The sequence below is a fragment of the Dendronephthya gigantea genome, unplaced genomic scaffold (assembly GCF_004324835.1).
Source record: "Dendronephthya gigantea isolate DGI-Jeju-01 unplaced genomic scaffold, DenGig_1.0 000050F, whole genome shotgun sequence".
In the NCBI taxonomy this organism is placed as follows: Eukaryota; Metazoa; Cnidaria; class Anthozoa; order Malacalcyonacea; family Nephtheidae; genus Dendronephthya; species Dendronephthya gigantea.
In genome coordinates, this window is record NW_021163060.1 from 1,375,676 (window position 1) to 1,389,318 (window position 13,643).

At 35.4% G+C, this 13,643-nt stretch overlaps 5 protein-coding genes across 7 annotated transcripts; 2 read left to right on the plus strand and 3 right to left on the minus strand.

The window, feature by feature from the left end:
* Positions 1-1,416: 1,416 nt before the first annotated feature.
* LOC114528530 lies at positions 1,417-2,774 on the minus strand. The gene has a single exon (XM_028550190.1). It carries the CDS (start codon positions 2,748-2,750, stop codon positions 1,455-1,457), a length of 1,296 nt encoding a protein of 431 aa, XP_028405991.1. The 5' UTR covers positions 2,751-2,774; the 3' UTR covers positions 1,417-1,454.
* LOC114528532 (isoamyl acetate-hydrolyzing esterase 1 homolog) lies at positions 2,675-5,035 on the minus strand. Of its 2 annotated transcripts, none has more exons than XM_028550193.1 (6): positions 4,650-5,035; positions 4,428-4,480; positions 4,003-4,316; positions 3,638-3,756; positions 3,342-3,519; positions 2,675-2,754 (listed from the first exon to the last, which is right to left on the minus strand). In XM_028550193.1, the coding sequence occupies exons 1-6, from the start codon at positions 4,737-4,739 to the stop codon at positions 2,747-2,749; spliced, it is 762 nt and encodes a 253-aa protein (XP_028405994.1). In that variant the 5' UTR covers positions 4,740-5,035; the 3' UTR covers positions 2,675-2,746. The 2 variants fall into 2 exon arrangements, with proteins under 2 accessions (XP_028405994.1, XP_028405993.1); XM_028550192.1 differs by lacking the exon at positions 2,675-2,754 and adding an exon at positions 2,761-2,880.
* Positions 5,036-5,051: 16 nt separating this feature from the next.
* LOC114528529 (lysophospholipid acyltransferase 1-like) lies at positions 5,052-8,962 on the plus strand. Of its 2 annotated transcripts, XM_028550189.1 has the most exons (15): positions 5,052-5,140; positions 5,632-5,777; positions 5,888-5,965; positions 6,051-6,143; positions 6,325-6,380; positions 6,475-6,529; positions 6,656-6,773; positions 6,885-6,920; positions 7,008-7,098; positions 7,278-7,379; positions 7,451-7,554; positions 7,728-7,792; positions 7,887-8,025; positions 8,112-8,263; positions 8,492-8,962. In XM_028550189.1, the coding sequence occupies exons 1-15, from the start codon at positions 5,078-5,080 to the stop codon at positions 8,664-8,666; spliced, it is 1,473 nt and encodes a 490-aa protein (XP_028405990.1). In that variant the 5' UTR covers positions 5,052-5,077; the 3' UTR covers positions 8,667-8,962. The 2 variants fall into 2 exon arrangements, with proteins under 2 accessions (XP_028405990.1, XP_028405989.1); XM_028550188.1 differs by having other exon boundaries at positions 6,475-6,773.
* A 405-nt stretch (positions 8,963-9,367) lies between these two features.
* On the plus strand, positions 9,368-11,093 carry LOC114528531 (two pore potassium channel protein sup-9-like). Its single transcript, XM_028550191.1, has 3 exons — positions 9,368-9,774; positions 10,020-10,364; positions 10,838-11,093. Exons 1-3 carry the CDS (start codon positions 9,453-9,455, stop codon positions 11,068-11,070), a joined length of 900 nt encoding a protein of 299 aa, XP_028405992.1. The 5' UTR covers positions 9,368-9,452; the 3' UTR covers positions 11,071-11,093.
* LOC114528534 (androgen-induced gene 1 protein-like) lies at positions 11,094-13,591 on the minus strand. Its single transcript, XM_028550194.1, has 6 exons — positions 13,384-13,591; positions 12,791-12,934; positions 12,538-12,639; positions 12,316-12,431; positions 12,041-12,216; positions 11,094-11,329 (listed from the first exon to the last, which is right to left on the minus strand). The coding sequence occupies exons 1-6, from the start codon at positions 13,546-13,548 to the stop codon at positions 11,304-11,306; spliced, it is 729 nt and encodes a 242-aa protein (XP_028405995.1). The 5' UTR covers positions 13,549-13,591; the 3' UTR covers positions 11,094-11,303.
* Positions 13,592-13,643: the final 52 nt, after the last annotated feature.

Below are 13,643 nucleotides of genomic sequence, written 5' to 3' on the forward strand. Positions count from 1 at the left end.
CATGGCTATATTTTCCGCACCTTACAATATTTCGCACCCAAACTTGGCAATTTTACTAATTTTTGTATGGACTTTTCGGAAATTCTCTTTTTGTCTTCAAACTCAAAAGTTGGTCTATTATGGAAAAGGTCCATTATTCGCATCAGTCCGCCTAGAAAAAGCGCTCGTGAAATCCTGAATTTCTATCATAAATTTCGCAATTATAACTGCAGCTTGAAAACAGAACTGTATTTTTAAAATAGGCATGTTCTAAGCAAAATTAGAACAGAAATTTTGAATTATTTGTTTCAAATTATTGCGTTCAAGTCAAACATTACATTTCTCACACGCCAAATGCATTGAAAAGATGAAAACAATAGCTATTGTTTTAGATAGCAATGATTTTGAATGGTTTATCAAGCCCTGTTTACACCGAAAATCCTCCACAAATTTCATGAGACAAAGTTCTTTTGCTATGTGCAGGAGGAAGTTGAGAGATTATGTATTAGAACGAAAGAATAAAAGCTAATTTTTGATATCAAACACTGAGAATTTGCCAAGGAAAACATGCTCAAGTAATGGGAACTAACAGATAAATATATAACTCCTACTGTTTCAACTGTTAAAATTAATACGGCTAACCGCTACCAGAAAGCTGTTTATTTCAAGTCACATTTAAAAGACGATTTTGAGGACTTTCTGGGTAATAATTAGTCTCAATAGTTACCTCAATTTTAAACAGAAGCTCTCTAGTACAAAATGTACAAAATGGAGCAAGTAAGCACCATTTAAAACATCCCTACCGCTCTAAACGCTTACTATATTTAACAAATGAAAAAGAAATTTACCTTCCAAATGTTTATTGTGGCTTTTCATTGCTTCCTTGTCTTGAAACAAACAAAAATTCAAACAAAATCTGCCATTTTTGTCCTTGGTGTGTAAATTGTAATCCGGACTTCAAATTTTCCCGCCGTGCCTCGAAGCGGGAATCCGGGACATGGAGGACAAAAGATAGCCCCATTAGGGGTAGGCTAGTGTTGTAACTAATCAGTAATTAATTAAACTGTACTTTTATTACAAAAAAATAAATTAAAAGTCTGAAATGTGATTAGAAATATAATTTGAAAAAGGAAGCAACCATTTCTTTAACCAAAGCTGTTCAAAATCTAGTTTGACTGAGTCGGACTGACCCCTCCTCGTCGATGAAAAGTTGAAAGGAAGCACTACTTGGTCTAAACTTGCCATAGCATTTGGCACGCCTGGTTAGCTGGGCTAGCCCCATAAACAGCTTTTCAATGGGTACTTATAGCTAGTGCTGTTCATATGAGGAAGGACATGTTAATAGATTCACATTCAGTGGCCATAAGAACAATTCACTTCAAAAAGAAATAAGGTAAAACAAGAGCATATGATACTGTGAGAAAATTATTAAATTTACTGATGTCTATTTCTTTCTTAATTTCATATTTTATGATTTACATATTAGCTGACTCCTTTACAGACTTTCTAAATTTAACTACAAGTTTTTTAATTGTCTTCACAAGTATGTCGACATTATCAAGGTATATTGTATTAAAATCATTATCAACTATAATTCTTTCACTATTTGGGAAGGACTTGGTCACCAACATCTGCTGGTACTGATACCATAGCTTATTAAATGACCATGGCAAGAAATTACTGTAGTTCTTGCTGCTTATTATGTTGACACTTATATTTTGAGGAAAAGGTTTTAGTTTCTGCAAGATCTTTAGTTGAGACAAGCTTTCATTTGTGTAGTAATGTTCCATTATACCAGCACTCAGGTGTTGCGAATTACAGCACAAATATTTCAGTCTTACAATAGCGTCAGTTTTAAAGTTATCATTTTCAAGGATTCTTGGTTTATAAAGTCTGGTTATTATTCCCAAACGTGTCACTCCAAGCAATGCAAGGAGCTGATTGATTTGCAAAGATGGAATTATGTGGTCATACCAAAGTCCCAACCAATCTTTGTCCATAAACATATTTTCATGGAAAGGGTTTACCAGAACCACTGCAAAGATATCTTCATAAAATCTTGCATAAAATCTTGCATTTACAGCGCCTAATCCTCCACCAACTAAGAGAATGTTATTTGTATTGTTTGACAAGGTTTTAAGTAAATAGCGAATGTCAGCCACCATATTCTCAGTGGTTGGTCGCAGTTGCTCGTATTTTAAGTTGGGTGATTCCGATGTAATATTACTCATTTGGTTGTCATGGAGGTGCTGTGCAGCTCTTTCACTGAACCCAATACCAGCGCGGTCATATACACAAACTTTTGTGAACTTTGCAACTTGTGTCTGCACCAACGACCACATATCCGAAGAGTACCCGCCCGGTGCATCCATCATTACCACAGGCAGGCCTTTACCCATACAATGCATAAACAACTTTCCACGTGGTCCATCATGCATCTTGCCATGTGATTGTAAACTAATGGCTTCTCTTTGCAAAGATGCATAATTCAAAAATGGTGGAATAATTATAATCAAAACAACTACTTTCAAAATTCCTAGAAATGGGCCACGACAGAACGATTTACGTGTCTCAATTTTCACCACGTTTTCAGCATTCGACGCGGACGACGTATCAACACGTTGTGTCTGTTGTTCATGACTGTTCAAACCATTTCTAGTTCCATTTTCTCCTGTTTTCTCTTTTGCAACATCGAGTTGTTCGTCCCCGACATGATTCTGTCCAATATTTCGATGTTTCGCGGAAGAATTTTGCTTAGCTTTTCGCCTCATTGTTCCAGAAGTGTATTCAACGAAAAACGGCGCTAGATGATAATTATTACAGCAATGGGCGAACCCGCTGTACGACTGCTTGCAGTTAATACTACCAGAGATCCAGGTGTCTCAGTGTCTGGTATGTAACCTACCAACCAAGTATATAATACAACACATAGAGTAGACACAATCAGGTCAGAACATTTAAGGTGACAAACATCATGTCATTGTGCAGCATTAGGACAGTAGTTCCAGTTGGCTGAATTTTTCGATCAAACAAAAATTTTTTGGTTCATGTTCTTTTTGATTGTGACAAGGTGAAGGAAATCTGCTACGCTCAAATTCTCATAATTGAGAAGATGGTAAAGCAAAAAATTTTGTTCAATTGAAAAATCCAGTCTAGCTGACCACCCATATTCTGGTAAGCCAATCAACGGATTTAACTGGCTTGTTTGCCATTACTTTAGCCAGTTAATAAAACATTAATTTACTTCCTGCCCAATCAAAAAGCTAGAAAGCAGCTTGCCCACCATTTAAGTTCATAAAAATCAGGGAGACTTTGGACCACAGTATCAACTTATTTTTGCTATAATTTTCTATTCTTCTCACTTGAATTTTCCAAGTATTCTCTTAGATTTTTCACATCACCAAACACCTCATGCCAGTCTGGAAAAACTATGGTCAAATCCGACAATTTACGATCTAGAATTGGTATCAATGCTTGCGAGACAAATCTGTTGCCCTCAACTGAAAGATGTAGACCATCTAATAAAAGTTTTTTCCAATTCTAAAAGTTCATGGTGATAATTAGTGGCAAAATAACATGGTTGGTGACTCTTCAGTTGAATTGTGAAATGGAACCCACAAAGGATAAAAATCAAATAATTACAATTTTTAGAACTTACTTCAACTTTTTGTGTTTCAGTCCACAAATCAAGAACTTCAACTCCTAGTTCAGATCCTATCTCTAGACATGCTTTGGCATATAGTTCCATAGTACTGTTCTTCAGTGCCATTGTGTACCCTAAAGAACAATCACAAGAGTTAAATATTTACTTATTGAAAGCTGGTATCATCATCTCAGCCTCTTGGGGCCATATCACAGCAGGTGAGAAAACCACAGGCAATTGAAGCGTTAGTTCTCAATTGAAGCTTGATCACTATTCCTTAATTGCCATCAAAGTACTTTCAGGGGATCCTGGGCTCCTCTGAGAACAGAATACTTCCAATATCTCCCCCCCTCTGTTGCCAGCCGTGGTGTCTCCCTTACCTTTGAGTTTACAATGTTTTGTCCAAGCTTCTTCATCCATAACTGGAGGTGTTATTAGAACTTGACGATCAAATGCCACTCCAACATTTTTGAACTGACCACAAATATTCTTCAGGTTTTCCTTGTACTCATCAACCGGAACATGTCTTGAGTTTTCAATGCCGGCATCTTCACAATCATTGCTTCCAAGTAATATTGCAGCAGCAACGATACTACCTTTAGGATTGTTATCATTCGACAGTAGTCTGGGTAAGATCAGTTTGTTAGCTCGTGTCGTATAACCACTAAAACCACGATTTATCACATCACATTTCCTGAAAGACGGAGATGACTATTAGAGCGTTTTAAAATCATCTTCATTCACTTCATTGAAATAAAGTTGGAATGACCTAGCTAAAATAATTGACACACAAAATATCACAAACCTCTGAAAATGATCTGCAACAGCAGAACCAAATCCACCAGGTGAAAAGGAAAACTACACAATGAATATACTTGTTTATAGTGGCTTTTCTTTACAATTTTCACAATTTTGCACAGTCACCACAGTGGATGTGCGGTTACTGTGGTATTTATGTCATATAATATGATCTAAAATAACAAGATGCTATGATTTCTCAAAGTTAAGGATACGTTTAAGTTATTACCTGTGTTAAGGAGTCACCAAATAGTATAATTTTTGGAAAATAATCGATAAGACTAGAAGCTAAATTTAAACTTGCACTGCCAGCCGCCATCTTGAATTTGATCGAATGTACAGTATACTGGAATGCATAGAATTTTCCTCTTTTGATGGATGTGAGCAAGTAATTAGTAACGAATGCTATGATGGATAAGAACTCTTATTTGAATATCAGTAACTAATTCACTCATTTACATCTATCAAAAGAAGAAAATCGCAACATTAAAATAGATATTACGTAAGACTGTAAACTTTCCGCTGGAAACTCACAGGACCCACGCGCGCGAACTTTACGCGCGATACATCACGCGGGACGGCAGATGTTTACTTTCAACAAGAATGCATAATTGCTACTGTTTGTTTAGCTGACCTTACACTAAATGAGTCTCTAAAATGGGTTTTACAGAAAAACTGTTTGATGATCTCGCGCGATCTAGTGGAATCCCAGCGGACCAGGTATTTCGATTTTTCTGATTCGTGCTTCTTAAAATATAAAACAATATTTATCTATCGTAGTCGCGTTGTTTACAAATGCTAATATTCAATAATTAGAGTACATTTGTAACATATTTGTAATATATACGAAGGAAACGAAGCTGCTTGATAGTCTTCGCCAAGAGAACTTGAGATATTTTCAATGCATAGAATCTAAAAATGAAAATATTTCCTTAAGGTATAATTTATGTATGTTTCAACATGTTAATGTTTAATACCTGATGTTTAATAACTAATCAACAGGCTGATCTGAGCAGCGATGATGGTAATTTCGATTGACATTGACAGCAGTCACAGCACTTGACCATGTCATGACTGTGTGAATGTTACTTAAATGGGGGGCTTCCAAATGTTTTTATAAACCACTCCACTTTGGTGCATTGTTTTGATTATTTATTCAACCTTGAAATGGACAATTATTTTTTAGGCAACCACTCCCTTTCTCATTTCAGATCAGTGTCATTGTGGGAATGCTGGTGACATTATTTCTTTCAATATTATATAATCTATTTTTGTCACCTCTAAAAGTTGGTCGAACTACAAGACTCGCTTTTGGCGTTGTCTGGGGCATTGCAATTGGTTGGTTTTGTTATACTAGGTTTGTGGATCATTACTAAACACGAGAACCAGTCTACAATGATTCTTCCAGCCACATTGTATTGAAATATATATTGGAAAATACTTCAACATTTTCTTATCTTCTTCTAGTGATATGATTCAATTAGTTATCTTATTGCTGTTATCTTACTATATTATACAAACCGTTTCACCTCAAGTAGTTCACAGGTAATACAAACATTGATTAAATCCCATTGAGAGCCCCACTTATACGGTATATTGGACCATCCTGATGTAATATATATATTTTTAGGTATATTTTCACCTTGGCAATGTCATGGTTGTCAATCAATCATATCTATAGACAGGTGACAGACTATGGTGGCTATAAATTAGACATAACAGGGTATGAACTAGCTTGTTTGCATAAAAGAAATAACAGTTTGTCAGAGTAATGTAAGACTCGTCTCCACCTACTTAAAGAAAGTGTAACTGTAGCACATCTCTAAACTTCCTATGCCCTTATCATCAATGAAAGAGTTTGCTTGTTAGAATGCTCTTATCCACTATTTAAATATATTTTGCAGACCATTAATGCTTATCACTCAAAGACTCACTTATGTTGGTTTTGCTGTACATGATGGTAATATTCAAAATTTATAGCAGTGATGATGATTGATGATTTTGATTATCCCAGCAGAATTTAGATGGGATTCAACTAATTTCATTTCATTAAGGTCTTGGAAGAGATCCAAAAGAGCTCACTCATGAACAGAGACAACACAGTATAAAGTACTTCTATGTTCCAATAGAAATAATGCATTTAAATATAGTGACAAAAATCATTGTGAAAAGCATTCTTTACCTTAAATCACAATTGTTTTCATCTGTTAATCTTGGGAACACTTCTTTCTGTAGAAAAAGACCAAGTTTCTTAGAATTTTTTAGCTACATCTTACACTTCAGTATGCTGTTAGTTGGACCTTCATGTAGTTACTATGAATTCATGGAATTTGTTGATGGTACCAACATGAAGGTAATAATAGTCAATAATAACCATGTTGGATAAATGTTGCACCTGGACAAAAATCTTATTTAAATAATGATGGAACATACTACCTTTACTGCCTTCACTGCTTTACTGTAGGGCTTTAAACAATCTGGCAAAGCATATCTTCCTATGGTGAGTTTATTTCCAATGATGCTGAAGAAATAAAATGGAAATGTAGAGGATAATTGAGATAACATATCCCCATTTTCTTTTATGCAGGTGACAGCAACCAAGAAAATTTTACTATCATATGTATTTCTTGGAGGTCTTGTATTAGGCAATGCTCTTATATCCCCAAAAACATGCATCGGTAAGAGATTTTGCACATATACCAACAAGGGTTAATAGGGGTAGATTCCTAGGGATGGTTGTTCAAATCATTCCATGAATAGTGCTTATCCCTTGGATGATATGTTTTACCCTAAGCTAATAGTTAGATAAAGACTTACCCATTATGTACGGTATTATATCAAATGTTTTCTTTCACAGATCCAGAATTTATGTCCAAGTCATCATTGCTCACTAAAATAATATTTAGTTATATTGTAATTGCGGCAATAAAGATGCGTTATTACTATGCCTGGACATTTGGTTAGTGAAACTTGTGGTATTTATGACACAATTAAGAGTTGGTTCTTCCACTGATATTCTCTTTTGTTCAGCTGATGGTGTTATAAATGTGGCTGGCATGGGTTACAATGGGTTGGATGAGAATGGGGAAGCTCAATGGGATAAATTCACAAATGCAAAAATTAAACAAATAGAGGTAACTTAACTTCTTTTCATTCATGCACAAAGCCATCTGTTAGCACAATTACTACACCCAATACAGTTCAAACTAGCCTATGAAAGACTAATTTACAATCCTCAAAGGTGGACTACCACTCATAATTAAGTTAGAGTATAACTTTTAATTATTATTGTGCTTAATTCTATCAGCTTGGCACAAACTCTCGCACAATCCTTAAAAATTGGAATATTGGAACTGAAAAATGGCTGAAAAGGTACCCAGTTAACTTATTTTGTTATTTTGAAAACCTCAGTGTTTTCAGAACTGTCACTGAGTACCAGAACTTGATAAGTTATATAATATTACAGGATAATATATGACAGATCAAATGATAACCTGACTGGTGTCTTAGCAACATCAGTTACCTCCGCATTCTGGCATGGTTTTTATCCTGGATATTATTTATGTTTTGTTACTGTTGGTTTCCTAACTCTCTCTTCTAGATTGGTACGTTATAACATTATTTACTCTACCTTTGAAGTTTGTGTCTACTATTTTCCACTCCAAACATTGTACAATCTTTTGACATTTAGGCGAGGCGTTCATTCCGTCCCTATTTTCAAGAAAGCAAGGAAAAGCAGATATTTTATGACATTTTAACATGGTTGATAACCTGCAGTATGGTGGTTTATTCATGCATTCCTTTCGTGTTGCTTGACTTGAATTCAGGATTCATTTTTTGGAGGTAAGATCTCTTTCAAATGACCTCGTTGTTATCATGTGTTGAACCAATTAAAAAACAATGGATAATAAGTTCAGATGTCTCAGATGTTGATGTCTTCAGCAAATTTGAAAAATATTTACAATTTTCATAGAAGATGAAGTTAGCCTCAGGGAGAACTTAGAGCAGAAATCCACGCATGCACATTGACCAAGTTACGAGGCTTTTACCCAGTTTTTTTTTCAAATTAAGGTCCTTGTACTTCTATGGTCATATTGTGGTACTACTGGGATTCGCCTCCCCCTGGATCAGTGCTGCCCTTGGCATGAAACGTGAAGAAAAGAATATAAAATTGAACGGACCACGAGAAATGACGGAGGAGCCGATCAATAGTCGCAGGATAGATGGTGGACTCAAACAAGAATAACTGTAATAATTGTAAATTGTAATAATAATTTAAGGGTATTTATTGTTGATGTTTAAAAGGTTGGGTATATAACATGGCTTATATTGTAGTATGGTAGTGATGCACTGGTAGTGATGCACTGGTAATGAGACAATCCATTATGGTTAATTTTGCACAATGTTTCCTAAGAATATTCATTTCACAATTAGACTTTAATAAACTATTTTAGAATGGTCGTCACAATTACATAGTTAGGTTTTATAAATAATTATATATATTGTATAAATTATTAATAATAATGTACGTAGTTAGTTAGGTTCAGGGTAAAGGAATTACATGTATAAAAAGTATGTTTCGTCTCAATTTGTAATAGTCGAAGGCTTGTTTTCCACTCCGTACCATGACGACAGGTAGCCTATATATCATTCTTGCCTGCCCCCTCAGATAGAACTAATGACTTTGAGACAAAGAAACACGCTATGGTTCGCTGCGAAACGGTTGAAGTGGAAAACATGCTTAGAAAGTGAATAAGAACGCTGGTAGCCCCGAGTGGGAAACAGTAGCGTTAGTCGCTTCTGGTAGCCCACGTCATGATAAAATCAATTTCTGATAGTTCTCACCTGTTAGGTGTCTGCCACCAGTAAACTGTTCCTTTCAAAATAATCTTTATTCACGTTTATTACCACCTGCATAAGATACAAAATAATGTATTTGAATTTCATTGTGTACATCCTAGCTACCAGTTTAATTTGTGTTCATACTAAAACACATCGTCTTGTAAACTCAATATTCAATGCACTATCATGGATGTTCATGGCTTTGAATATAAATATTATAGAAACGAGAAAATTTGTACTACTTTTAGTAATCTACGGAGTGTACTTGCTAAGCGGTGCTGCCATATTTAAAGCTTTAGAGACAGTTAACGATGTTGAACAATCGACAGATATTGGTAAAGTTAGGGATCTGTTTATTTTGTCGCATAATTTAACTGAAGAAGAGTTTGATTTTATGGTAAGGAAAGTTTTAGAAGTTGTGAAAAGACGTTGTCAAAGAATGGACGAATGCGGAGCTCGTTGGGATTATTATTCCTCCGTTTATTTCGCTGTCAGCGTTGTTACGACAATCGGTAAGTTGAGATTTGTGCAGTGTAAGAAGTATTCTATGATATCGAGGGTGTTCTGGCTTGTGTTTGAGCCTAAAAGTTCTGGAATATTCTTCTTCAATATTCTTGTCTGTGTATGTAACTACTAAATTACCTGAGAAAGCATCTCCTGGGTAGCGCTCATATGTTCTTCGGTTCTTGTCGGAGAAATTGATCCTAAAGAAATAAAGGTATCATTCCATCTCAACTGACATTGATATTATTTCTAGGTTACGGTCATCTCTCGCCTGAAACGACAGGAGGGAAAATATTTTGTATGATGTTTGCTTTATTTGGAATTCCTTTAAACATCATGATCTTAAAGCTGGTTGGAGATCGTATCGTTAGTTTAATTCAGCTGACATTACGGTGTATTGAACAAAGATATTTTGAGAAGGAAGTTACAAAGTTAAGAAGCAAGACAGTCACTATCATATTGTGTTTAATGGTTCTCATGTTGGTTCTAGGAGGAATATTGTATAATTTGACAGAACCTTGGACATTTCTTGATGGATTGTACTTTTGTTTTGTCACTTTCACTACGATTGGTTTCGGTGATCTGGTACCAAATGAAGGTAGGTGAATACATCATGTAATCTAAGACGAAAGCCGTGGCTGGGATGATTGTTGAAAACATGATCAGCGCTAATCTTGAGTAAAATTTCATCAAAAATGTCCTTTTAAAAACTCTTACGTTAACCTACGATTAAGTTCTTAATGAGGAGAAACTGACCTGTGAGAGGTGTTGATGTGGCTAGTTCCTGCCAGTGATATTGCTGGTAACTCGTTCCTTGCCAGTGATATTGCTGGTAACTCGTTCCTTGCCAGTGATACTGCTGGTAACTCGTTCCTTGCCAGTGATATTGCTGGTAACTCGTTCCTTGCCAGGAAATCTTCTTCTTCTCTTTCTCTACAACAATGAGGTTTTAGTTAGTTTTCACACCACAATTGACAAGTATCATTTGAGAATGCAACCACACGCTGGTCTCTGGTTATGATCGAGATATTCACCTTGTCATTCTGTCCATTATTTTCTTTCTTCAACCAGGCAGAGCACCAAAGGGCCACTACCAAGTGATCATCGAAGTGGCACGAGCAATCGTCTTAGTTCTCGGATTGTCAGTGATTTTTGCCTTCGTTCATTTAATTCTTGCGTTCGCTGAAGATTCAGAGAATATCACGGAACCGGCCGTGATACCACACGAAGAAATAAATATAGAAAAAAATTCTGATGAAATGTCCCAACTACCAGACAAAACACATAAATTATGTGATGAATAAACTCCTAGGTTATAAAAATATATTTTCAATATTCATATTTTCCTAATTGCTATAAAAAATTATCAAAATATTGACATATTTTTATACTAGAATTAGATGAATATTAGGTATTTTTGATAGTAGATAACGCGTCCTAACTAACAGTTACTTATCAGTGATACCAGCACTAACTAAAAGGATATATTCAATTGTTCAATTCCAATTCAAAATTGTCTTGTGTGTCATGATTCATTTCAGTTGCTTTTCTTCTTCGATTTTTCTATGAAAAAACAGGTTTCTTAAAAAATGTTAGAATTCGACGAGATTTTTCTCAGACTTTTGATAAATGTGAACGAGAGAAAAGTAATAATTTTCTTGTATGATTGCATGGCGACTTTAGTAATTATAATAACTTGTAGGTACACCACGTAAGTATTAAATACTGCAAAGCTTTCGGTCCGTTAACCCGGACCTTCATCAGTGCAATTACTTGAATACACGTTTGCGCGTCACTTAAATATCATGTTAGTCGTGATTAGTTTGCTCGCGCTATTAATTAAACGGTTTCATTTAATTAAGTTCTAATTAATGCGCGCGCCCTAGACAAGTATTTGACTAAGAGACACCGAAAAGAGCACGCCACGTACTATTAAGTGGCTTTCCCTCTTGGACGATAGTTTGATGTTTATAAATTTCAATAGAAAAAACAAAGTAGAAAAGAAAAGAGAAAAGAGAGAAAAGTAGTAAATTATTTGATGCATACGTGAATTTACACGAATTCCGTAACTAATCCCCTCGTTTACATCCATCAAAGGAATCAAACTCCCAAAAATTGCAACGATTATGCTTTAACGATTAGTTTTACGTCAAAGTTTGTTTGTTTGCTCGTGGCTAGCTCCATCATCGATGCCATGGCGTGCGCGTATTCTCTTGCGATGTCTATTACTCCAAGACTAGCAATGATAAACGAAGTGAAACTTTGAAAACTCACCATCTGAACACGACGTGACCATTGTCTCTCTAAATTTCACACAGTATTTTGCCAGAAAATAAAACGAACATTGAAAAGCAAAACAAATGAGAATGAATGCCAAGTGATGCAGCACAGTGAAGTCGTCAAGAAATGGATAAGGCCACTCCAATAGAAAATATTTCTGCCATACCATCCTAAATAAGAAAAAGATGTAGTTATAATGATAAAAAAACAAATTGAATAATGAAATTCTTGTCATATTAGAACTAAACATGATCATTTGAAGAACTTACCAGAAAAAATAAGACAAACCAACCAGCATGATTCCTGACAATGATGTTGTGTTGTCTGGAAATCGATGACGAACAAGAAAGGTCTCTAGTATCAAGAATATGGCCACAGCTGTATGCTAAATGATACAAAGAATGTGTTGATAAAGAAAGGGGAAATAACTATGGAATGCACCAGTGAATATTATGACATCCTGATAATGAAAGTGTTTTCAGATACATTACCATGATATGGTTGCATAATTTTGGGATAATTGTGTCCAATATCTCAGGGTATATCAACTCCCTATCGATGGCATAAATTGACCAGAATACAGAGCAAACAAGCTAAGAAAAAAACATGATCAGGGTAATTATATTGACTAGTATAACACATCAAGATATTGTGTGCTCTGTTCTACCATGTTTTCATTGATATTTTACCCTAATTCTGGTCAAAAATGAAACAAATTTCATTTAAACAAATCTTATTTCATACCATTCCAAGCGGTAACACAACCACAGCAAACATGAAGTCTTGTAGCTTCACAATTCCTAAATATTTGTCCTGATTTGCCTTAATCTTCAGCAGTAAATAAATATCAGCAACAAATGACAAAAGGAAATACAAGCTTTGAAGAACCTGAAATTGGACACAAAACATATTAGGACAAGATGAAATAAATATTAATCTATTGGTCAACTGATGGTAGAAAACCAACCATTGGTGTGGTGAACAAGCTTGCTTTATGAATAACAATGCAGAAAATGTGTAAAAAGATTAAAAAGAAGAACTCAGTCTCAGATATCCAGATATATTTATTTATTCCTCTTTTTTTTAAATGTACTAATAGGTCAACAGGCAGCGCAATTTATTATAACAATAACAGACTTGTTCCACTATAATTGCCTCTATTGATCCCTCTGTGGATGGCTGTAGAGGAAATTCAAGCTACCCTGCCTGTTCTGACACATAGAAAACCTACGGTCTGTGGTTTAAAACTAAATCATGGGTTATTACACTTATTAGCCTCCTCAGCAGGGTAGGGGGTGTTTGGTTTGTTGATAACCAAGGTTATTTTAAATACCAACCTCATCAATGTAGGTTAGATATTTCAACCGACCAGCCCAGGTTTGCGATCCTACCGTTGCAACATTATAGCGTTGATATAAGATATCTCCAGCAAGAGTACCGAATGCTAGCAAATGAAATAACAAAATAAATACATTGCTTTGAGTTCTAAAACCTGACTCCATATTATACAGAATAAATATACCCGAGACAATATATCTGACATACATAAAGTATCTCGGAAGTGATGAATGTGCGCGCGAGGGCCCCACGCGTTCCC